Source organism: Anolis sagrei, chromosome X, assembly GCF_037176765.1.
Source record: "Anolis sagrei isolate rAnoSag1 chromosome X, rAnoSag1.mat, whole genome shotgun sequence".
Lineage (NCBI taxonomy): Eukaryota > Metazoa > Chordata > Lepidosauria > Squamata > Dactyloidae > Anolis > Anolis sagrei.
The window spans coordinates 22,082,287-22,099,831 of record NC_090034.1 but is presented as its reverse complement, the minus strand read 5'-3'; the positions used below and the strand labels follow the sequence as shown (position 1 = coordinate 22,099,831).

The 17,545-nt window shown below is 45.7% G+C and overlaps 1 protein-coding gene across 2 annotated transcripts; it reads right to left on the bottom strand.

Annotated features, from left to right (window-relative positions):
- Nucleotides 1-242: 242 nt before the first annotated feature.
- Nucleotides 243-11,218, bottom strand: PLK1 (polo like kinase 1). Of its 2 annotated transcripts, none has more exons than XM_060786445.2 (10): nucleotides 9,614-11,218; nucleotides 7,413-7,581; nucleotides 7,092-7,236; nucleotides 6,556-6,649; nucleotides 4,953-5,223; nucleotides 4,105-4,266; nucleotides 3,945-4,022; nucleotides 2,105-2,259; nucleotides 1,798-1,980; nucleotides 243-868 (listed from the first exon to the last, which is right to left on the bottom strand). In XM_060786445.2, the coding sequence occupies exons 1-10, from the start codon at nucleotides 9,980-9,982 to the stop codon at nucleotides 656-658; spliced, it is 1,839 nt and encodes a 612-aa protein (XP_060642428.2). In that variant the 5' UTR covers nucleotides 9,983-11,218; the 3' UTR covers nucleotides 243-655. The 2 variants fall into 2 exon arrangements, with proteins under 2 accessions (XP_060642428.2, XP_060642429.2); XM_060786446.2 differs by having other exon boundaries at nucleotides 5,004-5,223; nucleotides 9,614-11,216.
- Nucleotides 11,219-17,545: the final 6,327 nt, after the last annotated feature.

The window sequence follows — 17,545 nt, the reverse complement described above, 5'->3', positions numbered from 1 at the left end:
TTCGATTATTATTATTATTATTATTATTATTATTATTATTGTAGTAGTAGTAGTAGTAGTAGTAGTACTGTTTTTTTACTGCCTGGGACAGAAGCTCTCCTAGATTACTCTATGTCTGATAAGGCAATTAATTTTGAACTCTCCAACTGAAATTCCCCTCCCGTCCCCAAATTTCACGACCAGGGCTGGCCTTAGATTTCAAACCAGAAAAGCCATGTGGAGGACCTCCATGGGCCTGCAAATTTTGAGAATTCTCTTTATTAGTTAGTGAGTAAAGTACAAAAGGGGGACGACGACAGGATACAGATATTTTAATTTGGTGCAATATTTTTTAAAAGTGTGGAAGTTCAAAAGACTCAAGAATGACAAAACGAAGGCCAAGGACAGGAACGATAAGAAGAGGAAGGCCAACCCTTCCTGGAGAAAGGCTCACCCCGACCCCATGTAGAAATAATGCTCTGGGGTCCAGCTACTATGGAGGCGAGTGGGAAGGGAGGGCCACTTTTTCTCGGCCAAAAAAAGCGGAGGAAACAGATCCATTTTGGGAAACAGAAACAGCAGCGTTTGTTCTCCAGTCCAAGGAAGAGCCCTTCTGCCTGTGTGCAAATGGCCTTCCAACAGCAGGCGGCGGAGGCTGTCTTGCCACTCAGGAGGTCTAGTTTGCGGGGGGCTTGGGGCAGGCCATGGCCCCCGACTTGGAGCTGAGCAGCTTCTCCACCATGGTGTGGCCGTAGCGGAGGCGGCTGGCCAGCCCCTTGCAGCAGCCGTGTTCCTCCAACAGGCTCAGGCGGTAGGTCCGGAAGCCCCGCCGCTCGTCGATGTAGGACACGGCCCCCATCAAGGGACACAGGATGATCTTGGTGTGGTCCTAAGGGAGATGAAGCAGGAAGGGGTTAAAAAAAGGGTCCGAGAGGTGGAAGGCCAGCCTCATAGACATTAGAAGGGTCATGGAGAAATGGCGCCATGGAATCAATAGATTTGGAAAGGGCACCCAAAGGCCCATCTGAAAAAAAGAAGGAAAGGACCATCCGAGCCCTCCCAACAGATGGCCACCCAACCTCTTTTAATGAAGAGTTAAGGAGAAATGAGACTATAGAATCCAAGAGATGGAAGGAGCACCCAAAGACCATCCGGTCCAACCCCATTCTGAAATACAAGAGGAAGGCACCATCCTTCCGACCCTTCCCAGCAGATGGCCATTTAGCTTCATAGGCATTAGAAGGATTATGGAGAAATAGGGCTATAGAATCATAGATTTGGAAGGGGCCTTCCAAAATACAGGAGAAAGGCACCATCTGAGCCCTCTCAGCAGATGGCCATCCAACCTCTTCAAACAGAGTGAAGGTGAAATGGGGCTATAACATCCAAGAGATGGAAGGGGCACCCAAGGGCCATCTGGTCCAACCCCATTCTGAAATACAGGAGGGAGGCACCATCCCTCCGAGCCCTCCTGACAGATGGCCATCCAGCCTCATAGACATTAGAAGGGACATGCAGAAATAGGGCTATAGAATCATAGCTTTTTTGGAAAGGGCACCTAAGGCCCATCTTAAATGCAGGAGGATGGTACCGCCCAAGCCCTCCCAGCAGATGGCCATCCAACCTCATAGCCTCAGATAACCCAGTTCAATGCAGATATTGTGGGATTATCTGCCTTGATATTCTGGGTTATACGGTTGTGTGGAAGGGCCTTCTGTATCTATTCTTGTGCCCCACTCAACTCCCAGGCCAAAGGGGAGTGTGTTTTGTTTTGTTTTTTGGGAAGTGGGGTGGCAGGAAGGTCCCACCAGGCCTCACCTGGAAGAAGTTGATCTGGACAGTGCCGTTGCTGAGGTGCAGGATGATGGCACTGCGGGTGCGAAACCAGGTCCGGAGGTAGGGTAGGCGGGCCAACTCATCCCCTTCCCTCGGGGTGATGTTGGCCCCGGCCTTCAGCAGGTGCTCGCTCATGTAGTTGCTGAAGTATGTCAGCAGCGTCACCTGCAAGGAGACCGGAAGGGTCAGGGCTTTGGGAAACATACGGCTCTGGGGCCAGACCTCTCCACTTAGGCAGGAAGGCTTTTGGCAGCTCCCAACCTGCCCCCCTTATCGGTAACTGACTGACCTTTTTGTTGAAGGACTCTGGGTACGAGCGGACGTTGAAGTAGGACTCAGAGCCATTCTGTTCAATGTATTGGAGGTTGTCACCATCCTGGTAGAGGATGAGGCGGGTGGAGTCGTTAAAGAGCACCCCGACACTGTTGTCACAGAGCTGGTAACCTGAATAATAATAATAATAATAATAATAATAATAATAATAATAATACCGCTGCTCAGATGATTAATTGGAACCTGTGCCACGAATACCATCTGTCTGCGACAAAGAACTGGTGGGATCACAAGATGGAAAAAGTTACAGAGAATGAACACGCCAAACTCCGATGGGACTTCCGGATTCAGAAAGATAGTTTTGGAACATAATACTCCTGACCTCACAATTGTGTTAAAAAACAAAGTATGGCTCGTTGATGTCACAATCCCAGGTGACAGCAGGATTGCAGAGAAACAACTAGAAAAGCTGACACGATATGAGGATTGAAAAATCAAACTGCAAAGACTCTGGCACAAACCAGTAAAGGTGGTCCCAGTGGTGATTGGCACACTGGGTGCAGTGCCTAAAGACCTTGACCTGCACTTAAACACAATCAGTGCTGACAAAATTACCATCCGCAGAAGGCCACCTTACTGGGATCTGCACGCATTATTCGCCGATACATCACACAGTCCTAGACACTTGGGAAGTGTCCGACATGTGATCCAATTCAACAGCCAGCAGAGTGTCTGCTGTGGACTCATCTTGTTGTGTTTCAAATAACAACAACAACAAAATAACAACAGTTGAAACGCAAAGGTTAACATTAAGACTAGAACATAAAAAGCAGAAAGTCCACAATATGGAGTCAATCTACACAGCTTCATCTATGACGCATATAAAGTCTGTGGGTATGGATAATAAAATGAGTATGTTAACACTTCATCTGCTAAAATTCATCCACAAACTGCTTCCTTTATTTTTATAGCTTAAAGGTAAAGGTTTCCCCTGACATGATGTCTAGCTGTGTCCAACTTTGGGAGGCTCATCTCCATTTCTAAGCCAAAGAGCCGTCATTGTCCATAGACACCTCCAAGATCATGTGGCCAGCGTGATTACATGAAGCACTATACCTATTTATCTACTCACATTGGCATGTTTTCAAACCACTAGGTTGGCAGAAGCTGGGGCTAACAACGGGAGCTCCCCAGGTTTGAACCGCCAACCTTCAGCAGCTTACCCTGCTGCACCACAAGGGGGCCCTATAGCTCAGCCACTCAGTAAGTGATCAATGGGGAGCTACGGTGGTGCAATGGGCTAAACCCAGCTGAACTGCTGACCTGAAGGTCAACGGTTTGAATCTGCGAGACGGGGGTGAGCTCCTGCCTGTCAGCCCCAGCTTCCCATGTGGGGACATGAGAGAAGTCTCCCAGCAGGATGGTAACATATCCAGGCGTTCCCTGGGCAACATCCTTGCAGACGGCCAATTCTCTCACACCAGAAGCAACTTGCAGTATATTCTGAATTCGCTTCTGACACAATAAAAAGAAGTGATCAGTGGATCCCCATCCTTTATGAGTTTTAGATAATATTCTTCATTTCTTCCAGGGATCTTCTGTACAATGGGAGTAATAAAAACTGATTGAATATCCTTCTGGAAGTGCCATTGTAAAAGGACAAGCCTGGCAGTTTCCCCTCTCTCCATACTGCATGGGCATATATGCTCATGGTAGAGGAGACACACTGAGAGGCCCACAAAGATTGTGGGCTGAGGGTCCATGAGGCTACAGGATGCAATGGCCAAAATATGTGAAGAAAGCGACCCCAAAGTCAAGACAAAGCAGACCCAGACTCAGAATTTATTCTTACCCACCTAAGCCGTACTTGTCTGAGTAGTCCACCCACTTGCTGACCCAAAAGATGGGGATGCAGGCCGGGTCCTCAGCATCCTCTGGAAGAGAAACAGACAGGTTACTAGAGGGAATCATGCCAGCTCAAAGCCCATTTTCCCCCACCATTGCCAGCCGCTTCACCTTGCCGGATGATGGCCCTTTCGGAGGGCTTGGAGGCATTCACCAGGGCCAGCTGCTGGAGCAGGTCGGCCAAGTGGCCGTCAGTGGTCTCCCCGGTCTCTCTCAGGGCCACCTCCTCCTCCTTCTCGGCCACCACCTTCTCCAGCGCAGGGCTCTCCGGGCCTGGATTGGGAAACAAGGTGCTCAGGTGAGCCCACACATCGTCCTTTTTGAGCCACACAACAAAATTACTGCACATTGATTCCAGCTTTAACTCCCACCACGGTTCCATGTTTGCAGTTTGAGGCAGGGGACTTGGAAACCTCTTATGCGCTTTGTTCTTTCAGGTGTTTCGGCCTCTGGAAACGTTCAAGATGGAATGAACAGTGGTGGAGTCTCCATCATTGGAGCTCTTAAAGTACAGCAGGTGATCTGTTAGGAGGGCTTGGATTGTCTGGTAGAAGGAATTGGACTGGATGACCTTTGGGGTTCCCTCCAACTCTCGGATTCAGATTGTGACAGAGTGCTTCTTTGGACATCTTTTAACCAAGACTGGATGGCCATCTGTTGGGAGGGCTTGGATTGGGTATCTCTGCCTGGCAGAAGGGGGTTGGGCTGGGTGACCTTTGGGGGTTCCAACTCTAGGATTCAGATTGTGACAGAGTGCAATCTCTGGATGGTCATCTGTTAGGATGGTCATCCATTAGGTATCCCTGCCTGGCAGAAAGACGTTGGACTGGATGGCCCTTTGGGAGCCCTTCACACTCTTATGGTTCCTTCATCCATCTATTTCATTAGAGCTGTTGGACAGTGGCCCCTTCCAACTCTGTAACCCTATGAATTGTAAGCCTGGCCCCCTCACCACCCACCTTTCCGTCCCATGCTGCCGCCCTTTCCTTCCTTCCTTTCTTGGCGCTCACCCTTGTTGACCACGGTGAGGGGCTTCCTGGTGGTGAGGTCCAGGCTGGTGGGGGCCAGGGAGAACCTGGGGGGCACGGTCAGGCATGTGGTGGGCAGCCGTGAGGGGGTGTAGCCGGTCGTGAAGAACTCCTCTCCCAGGAGCTCATCCACTGTGGGGCGGGCTGCTGGGTCCGAGCGCAGCATCTTCCGGATCAGGTTGCTAGCCACCGGGTTGACATTCTGCAGGAAAAGGGAGAGGATGAAGGCCAGGCCCGGAGCAGAGTGGGCGCCGGAGCTCCCAGCTTCCCCTTGCAAAGTCTCTGCCCAAATCTGTCTCATGAATGGAGGTGCCATGGCAGCCACTTCTATCATCCACATACCACAGTTACATAATTCCCAACCCACCCCCAATCTGGGTTTGGAAACAGGAATTGAGGGTTCTCCATCTTTGGAGGCCTTTAGCTATGTGCGTTTCATAATTCCTTGTATTTCACTCTATTTTAATGTTTAGGTTTAAATGTACACATTGCATGACTTCTAATGTTAACTGCTTCAGGTCTCCTTTGAGAGAGAAAAAGTGGGATATAAATACATATGACACCAGCGGCACCAATTCCTTTGGGAAGTGGCTTAAAGAGCTGGGCATCTTAAGCCTGCAGAAGAGAAGGCTGAGAGGAGACAGGATGAGGGACATGTATCAATATGTGAGGGGAAGTCATAGGGAGGAGCAAGCTTGTTTTCTGCTGCCCTGAAGACTAGGACACAGAACAATGGCTTCAAACTACAAGAATGGAGATTCCACCTGAACATCAGGAAGAACTTCCTAACCATAAGAGCTGTTCAGCAGTGGAACTCTCTGCCCTGGTGTGTGGTGGAGGCTCCTTCTTTAGAGGCTTTTAAGCAGAGGCTGAATGGCTATCTGTCGGGGCGCTTTGAATGCAATTTTCCTGCTTCTTGGCAGGGGGTTGGACTGGATAGCCCATGAGGTCTCGTCCAACTCTTATGATTCTATGGCCACTTTGAGGCCTCTTCGACAATGCCATGTAATCCAGATTATCAAATCAGATAATCCAACATTATATCAGTCCACACTGCCAGATAATCCAGTTCAAAGCAGATAATCTGGATTTTATTTGGCAGTGTAGAAGGGATCTCAGTCTTCTTTGAGAAAGAAGAAGAGATAACTACATGCAGCAATAATAATGATGATGATGCCTTCATGAAATAGGGACTTTTGAGTGTCTTTTGGGAGAGGATAAGCAGGATATTACGACGACAACAACTACTTATATGTCTTAGCGAAGCCACGTTAAGTCTCCTTTGAGAGAGAAAAAGTGGGACATAACTACTACTACTACTAATAATAATAACAACAACAACAATGGCATAGGTACAGGGGTTGAGCTAGATGGCCTTTGGGACCCATTTAAATTAGTATTATTCTAGTTTTCCTGCCTTTGTTCTCATCAAAGTTTCAACCCAACTGTGGCTTTGGGAGAGGCCTGGAATTTCTCCTTTGGGCTGCATTAAAGACCAAGGATTTCATGCCACCATTTAGCGCCTAGGCTATACCTGTGGGATGGTGTAATCGTTGTTCTTGATCCGAATATAGGTCTCCTTCAGGCACGAGGTCTCGAATGGCGGCTTGCCAACCAGAAGGGTGTACCTGCAAAAAGAAACCAATGAATATCACCTCAGCAGCAGATAAACCAAGGTTTATTGTGCAAAACATTTTCAACCTTGGTGGGGAAAAAAGATGCCTTGAGCGGAGTAAATGAGCCGTCAGAGAGATCATATTTTTACAACTCACAGAAATGTGTTAGCGCCAAAACATTTTTTTAAATTTTATCTGGTTGCTTCTTTGCACAAAACTCCAGTGAAGTGCAACTTTTGTTTCATATCAAAAAGAGTACATACGGAACACTAAATAAATGGTGTCCTATGCAAAGTAAATGCTGGGGGCTATTTTTTTGCACAGGAAAAAAGAGCCCCAAAGTGCAAAAACTATGCCCTAGACACAATGGATCTGTGAGTAAACTTGTGCTCAGCATTTACATCCAGTTTTGCATGACAAAGTGGGCATGGTTGGCCCATGCCTGTGTCCGTACATGATGCATCCAAGGGACCAGATGTCCACCTCGAAGCTGTGGCCCTTCTTGCTCAGGACCTCGGGGGCAATGTAGTTGGGGGTCCCGCAGAGGGTCTTCTTTCGCTCTCCGTCGTACTCCACTTTGGTGGCCAAGCCAAAGTCGCCTGCAAGAAAGACCAAGAACAGCCTCGGTTTAGTCCTCAGAAACACACTGCATCATGGGATTTGAGTTCTTTAAAAATGAAGTTTGACATGAACCAGGCCTTTGGTTGAAGACATTTAAGCCCCTTTGATGGGATTGTATTAGTTGACACCAGCCGCTAATCTCTTCAGCCCTTACCTATCTTGATCTCCATGTCATCATTGAGGAAGAGGTTGCCCAGCTTGAGGTCCCGGTGGATGACCCGGTTGCTGTGCAAATACTGGCAGCCCTGGATGATCTGGCGTAGGAGGTATCGGACCTCTGGCTCCGTCAGGGCTTTCCGGCGCTTGTGCAGCTCCAAAAGGGACTAAAAGGAGAGGGAAGAGGACCAAAAAAACCCACCATTAGAAAAGGAAACCCAATGGAAAAAAAGGAAGGGAGACGGGGCTTTCTCAGTGGCTGCTCCCAAACTTTTGAACTGATTTTAGAATATTTTTATATGCTCTGGTTTTATGTCTGTATAAGGTAAAGGTTTCCCCTTGACATTACTCATGTCTGACTCTGAGGGGTGGTGCTCATCTCAATTTCTAAGTCGAAGAGCCGGCATTGTCCATAGACACCTCCAAGGTCATGTGGCCAGCATGACTGCATGGAGTGCTGTTTACCTTCCCACCGGAGCGATAACTATTGATTTACTCATATTTGCATGTTTTCATACTGCTAGGTTGGCAAAAGCTAGGGCTAACAGGGGAGTTCACCCATTGATTTACTCACAGTTGCATGTTTTCAAACTGCTAGATTGGCAGAAGCTGGGACTAACAGCGGAAGCTCACCCTGCTCCCTGGTATAAATTGTAACAAATCCCAATAATGGGGGGGAAAGTGGGATGTAAATGACTGATATTATTAATATTAAGAATACTAATAATAAAGGCCAGGAATCAGAAAGTGCATTGAGATTCTCATCTTTCTCCTTTGAAAGGGAGTTCCCAACAGGACTTCTCTCTTCAGTTTCATTTGGATTTTCACCCAGTTTTCCCAGATCCCAGTTTAGCTAAATGCAACCCACAACCTTTCTGGACTGATAACTCCCAGAAGTCACACCAGCCTGGGATTTCCAGTTTGGCAAGTGCTTTCCAACTCTCTCTGAATGAGTTCTGAGAATTCTGAGCCCCTCCCTTCTCAAATTACAAATCCCAAAACTCAACAGAGGAAACCAGGACTGTTAACAAGGCATGAATGAGGGATAAGTGGCTGGTCTGGACACAGCCGCACAAAGGGCCAAGGAGCTTCATGCCGATGGAAAGGCGCCTTGTATTCCTTTGGAAGGGCAGCCAGCCGTTGAGTTTTCAAAACAGGGAGCCAATGGCTCCTTCTGGCGTGGCTTCTCCTGTTCCCAGGAAACCCAGAGGCTGCTCCTAAAACAGACCTCGCCCCCTTTAAAATGCAAGATTCATATGCTCTCCAGACAGAAGATGGATTTCCATCCAAGCCAAATATGATGGAGATTTATTTTGCTTCTTTTCTCACTCAAAGCCACCAAATGAACGTGGAACTGAATGGAGCTTTTTTGGGTTGCTGTGAGTTTTCCGGCTGTTTGGCTGGAAATTCCATTTGGTCACACTGTCCTTGTTGGGACTGAATGGAGTTTCCAACAAAGAAGTGAGGCAGCTGTTGACTTGGAGAAGATAAGGACACACATACATTTGAAGACTAAGAAAAGCCATCCCCCTCTCCCCCATATAAGAACAAGGACAACTCAAGATCCTTCTACACTGATGTACAAAATCCTTATTTGCTTTGAACTGGATTATTTGGCAGCATAGACTCATATAACCCAGCTCAAAGTGAATAATCTGGATTATATGGCAGGGTTGAAGGGGCCACCATCTACTCAGATTCTGAAAGAGCAAGAAAACCCATCCCCTTGGTCCAAAAGCTATGTTGTTAGGAATTGCAATCCCCAGCCAACACTAAACTCCAGTTTACATCTTGGTGTGCCCCTGACCTTTGAGAAAGCCAGTGGGGGTAACAAGCCCCAAAGTCTAAGAGCGAGTGTGTGGATGATGGGCCCTGCAGTATCCCCTTTTGGACAAGATAAAAGGGGACTAGAAACCATGCACTCAAACTCTGAAAGAGCAGGAGACCCCATCCTAGATTATTATCTGACAGTGAGCCAGGCTTGGGCAAACTTTGGCCCTGCAGGGGATGTTGGACTTCAACTCCCACCATTCCTAACAGCCTCAGGCCCTTTCCTTTCCCCCCTCAGCCGCTTAAGTGGCCTGAGGCTGTTAGGAATGGTGGGAGTTGAAGTCCAACACGGCCTGCAGGGCCAAAGTTCGCCCATACCTGGTGTAGACTCCTCTAGAGTGTCAGACGCTGGACCATGCAACAGCTCACCCTCCTCCTGCAGAGCTCGAGGACAACGAAGACGAAGTTGGGGTCCTCGAAGCAGCCGTGGAAGGCCACCACGTGCCGGTGTTGGAGGCTGCGGTGGATGGCCACCTCCATGGACATCTTCTCCTTCTGCGGCGCCTTCAGCAGCAGCGCTTTGGGCACCACCTTCCCGGCGAAGACCTCCCCGGTGGCCGTGTCCGTCAGCTCGTAGCACCGCGCGAAGCCCCCTTTGCCCAGGAAGCGGCCCAGGCGGTACCGGCGCCGGCTCCGAGGGTCCACCACTTGCTCCGGGATCGAGGCTTTAGCCGCCGCTTCCTTCGCGGAGGAGGAAGCGGAGGAAGGAGGCGCCCGGCTGGGCACAGCGGCGCTCATGCTGCCAAGTTCGGGGCGCTTTTACGCACGGAGTTGGGTCGAGTTTGCTGCCTTTTTACGCGCAGTTTCCCAGCCTCGGTCCTCACCCAACTTCGAGGGTTTCCAATCGAGAAGGAGGCCAAGACGCCTCTCTTACTTCCCTCCTTCTTTTTAAGACGCCCCGCCTTCTTTCCCCCTTTTTCTCTTCCTCTGTTCTTGCTCTGTGCGCTTTGACGCACCAAAGTTGGGTTGAGTTTGGTGCCTTTTTACGCACAGCTTTCCGGCCCCGATCCTTGCTCAACTTTGAAAGTTTCCAGTCAAGGAGGAAGAGAAGACGCCTATATTTCTTCCCTCCTCCTTTTAAAGATGCTTTGCCTTCTTTCCCCTTCTCTATTCTTGCTCTACGTGGTTTCACGCACCAAAGTTGGGTTGGGTTGGGTGCCTCTTTTACGCACAGCTTCCCGGCCCGGATCCTCGCCCAACTTCGAGGGTTTCCAGTCGAGGAGGAAGCCAAGACGCCTCTCTTGCTTCCCTCCTCCTTTTTAAGATACTTCTCCTTCTTTTCCCTTCCTTCGTTGCTTTCTTTCTTCTGTTCTTGCTCTGGGCGCTTTCAACGCACCAAAGTTGGGCTGAGTTTGGTGCCTCTTTTACGCACAGCTTCCCGGCCCCGATCCTCGCCCAACTTCGAGTTTCCAGTCGAGGAGAAAGCCAAGACACCCCTCCCCTCCCTTTAAGACGCCTCTCCTCCTTGTCTCCTTCTGTTCTTCTCCTTCCTTGGTTCTTGCTCTGTGCGCTTTTACGCACCAAAGTTGGCTTGAGTTTGGTGCCTCTTTCGCGCAGTTTCCCGGCCTCGATCCTCGCCCGGTGACAATGGAAAGTTCAAGGGTTTCCAGTCGAGGAGGAAGCGAAGACGCCTCCCTTGCTGCTCTCCTCCTTTTCCCTCTTCTCTTTCCCTTCTTCTTCTCCTTCCTCCGCACAGTGTGGCTGAGTTTTGGTGCCGCCTCAACGCGCAAGTTTCCCGGCCCCGATCCTCGAGGGTTTCCAATTTCCTTCTCCTCCTCTTTCCCTCCTTTTCTTCTTCTTCTATCTTTCCTTCTTCAGAGAGTTTTGGGGCCGAGTACCTTTTTTACCCACGGTTTACCGGGCCCGGGCTTGGACTATGTCCTCCTTCCTCCGCCTTCGCCCTTCCTCGAGGATTTCAAACCCGGAGCCGAAGCGTTACGCCGCCCCCAAAGGCGTTCCTCATTGGCTGCCCCAGGTTTAAACTGCCAGCGAGGCGCGCGGAGCATCACGGGAGGAAAACCCGGTGGGAGGAGGGATTGGGAGGAGGGCACGAGTGGAAGCCCCGCCTCCTCCTTTCCCCTCCTCCAATGGGACTCCTCTGAGTAGAGACTAAGTCAACCGCAGAGATTTCCAAACCTGGATTGGGGAAAGGCTTTGCACTCGTGTAAACACATTGGATCCAATGGGACTCCTCTGGCCATCGCCTGGAAAGGGTCCCAAAAGAGCCCGCCAAGATCAAAAAGAAAAAGGGAGGCCTCCAAACATGCATCCTATAGCTTGTTTACCTCTCCAACTTTTTTTTGTTTCAGATGGGCTTTTACAGGCATGTACAACCATGGCTCTAATTGTTGTTGTTCATTCGTTCAGTCATCTCCGACTCTTCGTGACCTCATGGACCAGGCCACGCCAGAGCTCCCTGTCGGCCGTCGCCACCTCCAGCTCCTTCAAGGTCAGTCCAGTCACTTCAAGGATGCCATCCATCCATCTTGCCCTTGGTCGGCCCCTCTTCCTTTTGCCTTCCACTTTCCCCAGCATAATCGTCTTCTCTAGGCTTTCCTGTCTCCTCATGATGTGGCCAAAGGACTTCAACTTTGTCTCTAGTGAGCAGCCAGGCTTTCTTTCCTGGAGGATGGACTGGTTGGATCTTCTCGCAGTCCAAGGCACTCTCAGAACTTTCCTCCAGCACCATAGCGCAAAAGCATCGATCTTCCTTCGCTCAGCCTTCCCTAAGGTCCAGCTCTCACATCCGTAGGTGACTACAGGGAATACCATGGCTTTGACTAGGCGGATCTTTGTTGCCAGTCTGATGTCTCTACTCTTTACTATTTTATCAAGACTGGACATTGCTCTCCTCCCAAGAAGTAAGCGTCTTCTGATTTCCTGGCCACAGTCTGCATCTGCAGTAATCTTTGCACCTAGAAATACAAAGTTTGTCACGGCCTCCACATTTTCTCCCTCTATTTTCCAGTTGTCAATCATTCTTGTTGCCATAATCTTGGTTTTTTTTACATTTAGCTGCAACCCGGCTTTTGCGCTTTCTTCTTTCGCCTTGATTAGAAGGCTCCTCAGCTCCTCCTCGCTTTCAGCCATCAGAGTGGTGTCATCTGCATATCTGAGGTTGTTAATGTTTCTTCCAGCAATTTTCTCCCCAGCTTTGCATTCATCCAGCCCCGCACATCGCATGATGTGTTCTGCATACAAGTTAAAAAGGTTGGGTGAGAGGATGCAGCCTTGCCGTATGCCTTTCCCAATCTTGAACCAGTCTGTTGTTCCATGGTCAGTTCTGACTGTTGCTACTTGGTCCTTGTACAGATTCCTCAGGAGAGAGGGAAGGGGGCTTGGGATGCCCATCCCACCAAGAACTTGCCACAATTTATTATGATCCACACAGTCAAAGGCTTTAGAATAGTCAATGAAGCAGAAGTAGATGTTTTTCTGAAACTCCCTGCCTTTCTCCATTATCCAGCGGATATTGGCAATCTGGTCTCTCGTTCCTCTGCCTTTTCTAAACCCAGCTTGAACATCTGGCAACTCTCGCTCCATGTATTGCTGGAGTCTTCCTTGCAGGATCTTGAGCATTACCTTACTGGCATGAGAAATAAGGGTCACTGTACGGAAGTTTGAGCAGTCTTTCGCATTTCCCTTTTTTGGTATGGGGATATAAGTTGATTTTTTCCAGTCTGATGGCCATTCTTGTGTTTTCCATATTTGCTGGCAAATGGCATGCATCACCTTGACAGCATCATCTTTTAAGATTTTAAACAGTTCAGCTGGGATCCTGTCGTCTCCTGCTGCCTTGTTGTTAGCAATGCTTTTTAAGGCCCATTCAACCTCACTCCTCAGGATGTCTGGTTCTAATTCATTCACCACACCGTCAAAACTATCCTCGATATTATTATCCTTCCTATACAGATCTTCTGTATAGTCTCGCCACCTTCTCTTGATCTCTTCAGCTTCTGTTAGGTCCCTGCCATCTTTGTTTCTTATCATACCAATTTTTGCCTGAAATTTACCTCCAATGTTTCTAATTTTCTGGAAGAGGTCTCGTGCCCTTCCTATTCTGTTGTCTTCTTCCACTTCCATGCATTGCTTATTTAAAAATAGTTCCTTATCTCTTCTGGCTAACCTCTGGAATTGCGCATTAACTGGGCATATCTCCCCTTATCCCTGTTTCCTTTTGCTTTCCTCCTTTCTTGGGCTACTTCCAGTGTCTCAGCAGACAACCATTTTGCCTTCTTGGTTTTCTTTTTCTTTGGGACGTACTTTGTTGCCGCCTCCTGAACAATGTCGCGGACTTCTGTCCATAGTTCTTCTGGGACTCTGTTTACTAAATCTAGTCCTTCAAATCTGTTCTTCACTTCCACTGTGTATTTGCTAGGAATGTTAGTGAGATCATATCTAACTGGTCTGTGTATTTTCCCTGATCTCTTTAGTTTTATTCTAAATTGGGCAATAAGAAGTTCGTGATCTGAGCTACAGTCAGCCCCAGGTCTTGTTTTCACCGACTGGATGGATGTCCGCCACCTTTGGCTGCAAAGGATGTAGTCAATCTGATTTCGGTGTTGACCGTCTGGTGAGGTCCATGTGTAAAGCCGTCTTTTAGGTTGTTGGAAGAGAGTATTCGTTATACACAGCGAGTTTTCCTGGCAAAATTCTATCAGCCTGCGTCCCGCTTCATTTTGTTCTCCCAGACCATGCTTGCCTGTGATCCCAGTTGTCATTTGACTTCCCACCTTGGCATTCCAGTCTCCTGTAATGAAAATAATGTCTCTTTTTGGTGTATTATCCAGTAGGTCCTGCAGATCCTCATAGAACTGATCTACTTCTGCTTCTTCAGCAGCTGTGGTTGGGGCGTATATTTGGATCACTGTAACGTTGAAAGGCTTTCCTTGCACTCAAACTGATATCATTCTGTCATTTTTTGGGTTGTATCCAAGCACTGCTTTAGCAAATTTCTTATTAATTATGAAGGCTACTCCATTTCTTCGATGTTCCTCTTGTCCGCAGTAGTAGATCTGGTGGTCATCTGATGTGAAGTGGCCCATTCCAGTCCATTTCAGTTCGCTCACCCCCAGAATGTCTATCTTTAGTCTTGACATCTCACCAATAACAACATCCAATTTGCCCTGGCTCATAGATCTTACATTCCAGGTTCCTATGGTGTGTTGATCTTTAGAGCATCGGATTCGTCGTTCACCTCCAGTACCGTCGGCCGCTAGCCTTCCTTTCGGCTTTGAGCTAGCTGCGTCATCACATCTGGGGCTAGTTGAACTTATCCTCTGCTCCTCCCCAGTAGCATTTTGGCCATCTTCCGACCTGGGAGTCCCATCTTCCAATGGCATACCGACATATCTCTGGTTGTACTGGTCCATTTAGTTTTCTTGGCAAGGATACTGGGGTGGTTTGCCATTGCCTTCCCCAGGGATCATGCTTGGTCTGACCTCTCTGCCATGACCGCCCCGTCTTGGGTGGCCCTTCACGGTTTCGCTCATGGCTCTAATAGGATTCCTCTAATAATAATATGTAATTATAATATCATATTATTAGTATTATATTGTATTACATTATATTATAAGTATTATAAGTATATACAATATATTATATTATTAGCATAGGAGACAATAATGTATTATTAGCATAGGAGACAAATTATAATTATATGTATAATTTACTATTATTTCAGAGAAGCCATTGTAATCCACAAGCATGTGGACAATTTCAACAGAAAGGAAGAAACCATGAAAATGAACAAAATCTGGCTACCAGTATTTAAAAACTCAAAAATTACAACAGCAAAACAACAGAGGGGAAACAAACAGGCACATAACATCACTCTCAACAAAAGATTCCCCCCAGGCCCTTCCAAGCCATTGAATGCTAATCAAGGTGATCAGCTGAAACATTCACAGCTAGCCCCAGCAGACAAAAATCCTTTGTCCCACCCTCGTCATTCCACAGATATATAAACCCATTTTTCCTACTTCCAACAGACCTCACTACCTCTGAGGATGCTTGCCATAGATGCAGGCAAAACGTCAGGAGAAAAATTGCCTCCAGAACATGGCCATATAGCCTGGAAAAACCTACAACAACTTTATTATTTAATTATACTATTTTATTATACTATAATAATATATAATTATGGTATAATGAAATAGTATAATAAAATAATAATAAATTATATATATAATTATATAAATTATATATAATTGTATATTGTATTTATTGTGCCGTTATATTATGTATTCTATAATAATAATAATAAACTAAACATATATAATTTATATAATTATATATATATCATTTATTATTTTTATTATACTTATTTATTCTACTATAATAATATATTGCATTATTATGCATTATATTATTATATATTCTATAATAATAATATACTATAATAAATAATAGCATAATAATATGGTAGTTTTCCAATATTTCCAATTAATAATAATAAAAGTAATAATAAACTTCATTTGTATACTGCCCTATCTCCCCTAGGGGACTCAGAGCGGTTTCCACATATGCAAAATAATACAAAAACATATAATATAAAACAAAAACATAGGCATAAACTGTTAACACAACATATACATTAAAATCAATTTAAAACCAGTTCCACCAAGTCCTAACTTGGAACAAGGTCTTGAGACTTGAGACTAGGCCTGGAAAGGTCCCTTTGGAAAGCAAAGCCTTTACAAAGGTATTCTCCATTTTCTCTCCATTGGAGAGGGGAAAAAATATTTTACTATTTATTTATTTGCGTCAAGACTCAAAGCAGTTAACAATACAATAAGAACATACAAAGTACAAATTAAAACGGATTAAAATATGCTAAAATCCCATATCACAACTTGATTATCTAAAACTGTTAGCAAGAAAACCCTGTTTACAAATATAACATACCCATTTGAAACCATTAATAAACCCCATTGGGAGCCAAAGCAGGATATTATTTATTACAATAGTATAATATTATTGGAAAACTACCATATTATTATGCTATTATTTATTATAGTATATTATTATTATAGAATATATAATAATATTGTCAGGTTTTACAATGTATTGTAATGTAATATAGCTGAGTCATACACTGCTAATAGGCTTCTATTGGAAATGCTGAGTTATGCATTAACTGTATATAGGGAATCATTTGGGGAATGTGTTCTGTCCTAGTCCAGGTGATTGTGAATGATGTAATCCTGGGTCTGAGTTAAGTTAATGAGTTGGGAACCAATCAGAGATTGCTATGTGTAATTGTATAGAATTGTATATTAGGAAGTCATGTAGAGTTCATACCAGGGGTCCACAAACTATGGCCCGGGGGCGGGATGCGGCCCTCGAAGGTCATTTAGCCGGCCCTCGCTCAGGGTCAACCTAAGTCTGAAACAACTTGAAAGCACAGAACAACAGCAACAACAACCCTATCTCATCAGCCAAAAGCAAGCCCACACTTCCCATTGAAATACTAAGAAGTTTATATTTGTTAAAATTGTTCTTCATTTTAATTATTGTATTTTTTTAAGTGGTTTTTGAACTACAAATAAGATTTGTGCAGTGTGCATGGGAATTCATTCATGTTATTTTTTTTTTCCAAATTGTAATCTGGCCCTCCAACAGTTTGAGGGTCTGCGACCTGGCCCTCTGTTTAAAATGTTTGAGGACCCCTGGTGCATACTCTCTCCTTGTGCTGTGATGCTGTTTGTCAAAGGCTCTATGTAATTGATTAAAAGAACCTGTCTGCTAAAACAAGATATAACCGTGTGCTGTGGTAAGTTTGTAGTGTCATCTAGATTGGAGGAGAAAACAATAGTAAAACTGACAATGGCTGGGCATGTGCCCAAGTGCCTGTAAAGAGATCCAGAGTGACTGCAGTTTGTGGGAGCAGTTGACTGAAAATACTGTGCAGGAAGAAGCTACTGGAAAGCACTGAAGTTGTGCAACTAATCTGCTGCTGAATTGTGAAATTAATCTCAACAAATATACTGCGTAATAACGTAATATATTATTATAGTAGAATAAATAAGTATAATAAAAATAATGATATATATATATATATGTATATCTATCTATCTATATAATTATATAAATTATATATGAATAGTATATTATTATAGAATATATAATAATATAATGGCACAATACATTATTGTCTCCTGTGCTATGCTAATAATATAATACATTGTATATACTTATAATACTTACAATATTATAATGTAATACAATACAATACAAATAATATCTTATAATTACATATTTTATATTACATGTAATATTACTTATAATATTACAATATAA

What these genes read in the sequence shown, in the direction of transcription:
- PLK1 (XM_060786445.2), bottom strand. Translation starts at nt 9,982, where the DNA reads ATGAGCGCCGCTGTGCCCAGCCGGGCGCCTCCTTCCTCCGCTTCCTCC. An exon ending in TCGAGCTCTGCAGGAGGAGG is followed by an intron (nt 7,582 to 9,613) that starts GTGAGCTGTTGC and finishes CTCTCCTTTTAG; the next exon opens with TCCCTTTTGGAGCTGCACAA. An exon ending in AAGGGCCATCATCCGGCAAG is followed by an intron (nt 4,023 to 4,104) that starts GTGAAGCGGCTG and finishes TTTCTCTTCCAG; the next exon opens with AGGATGCTGAGGACCCGGCC.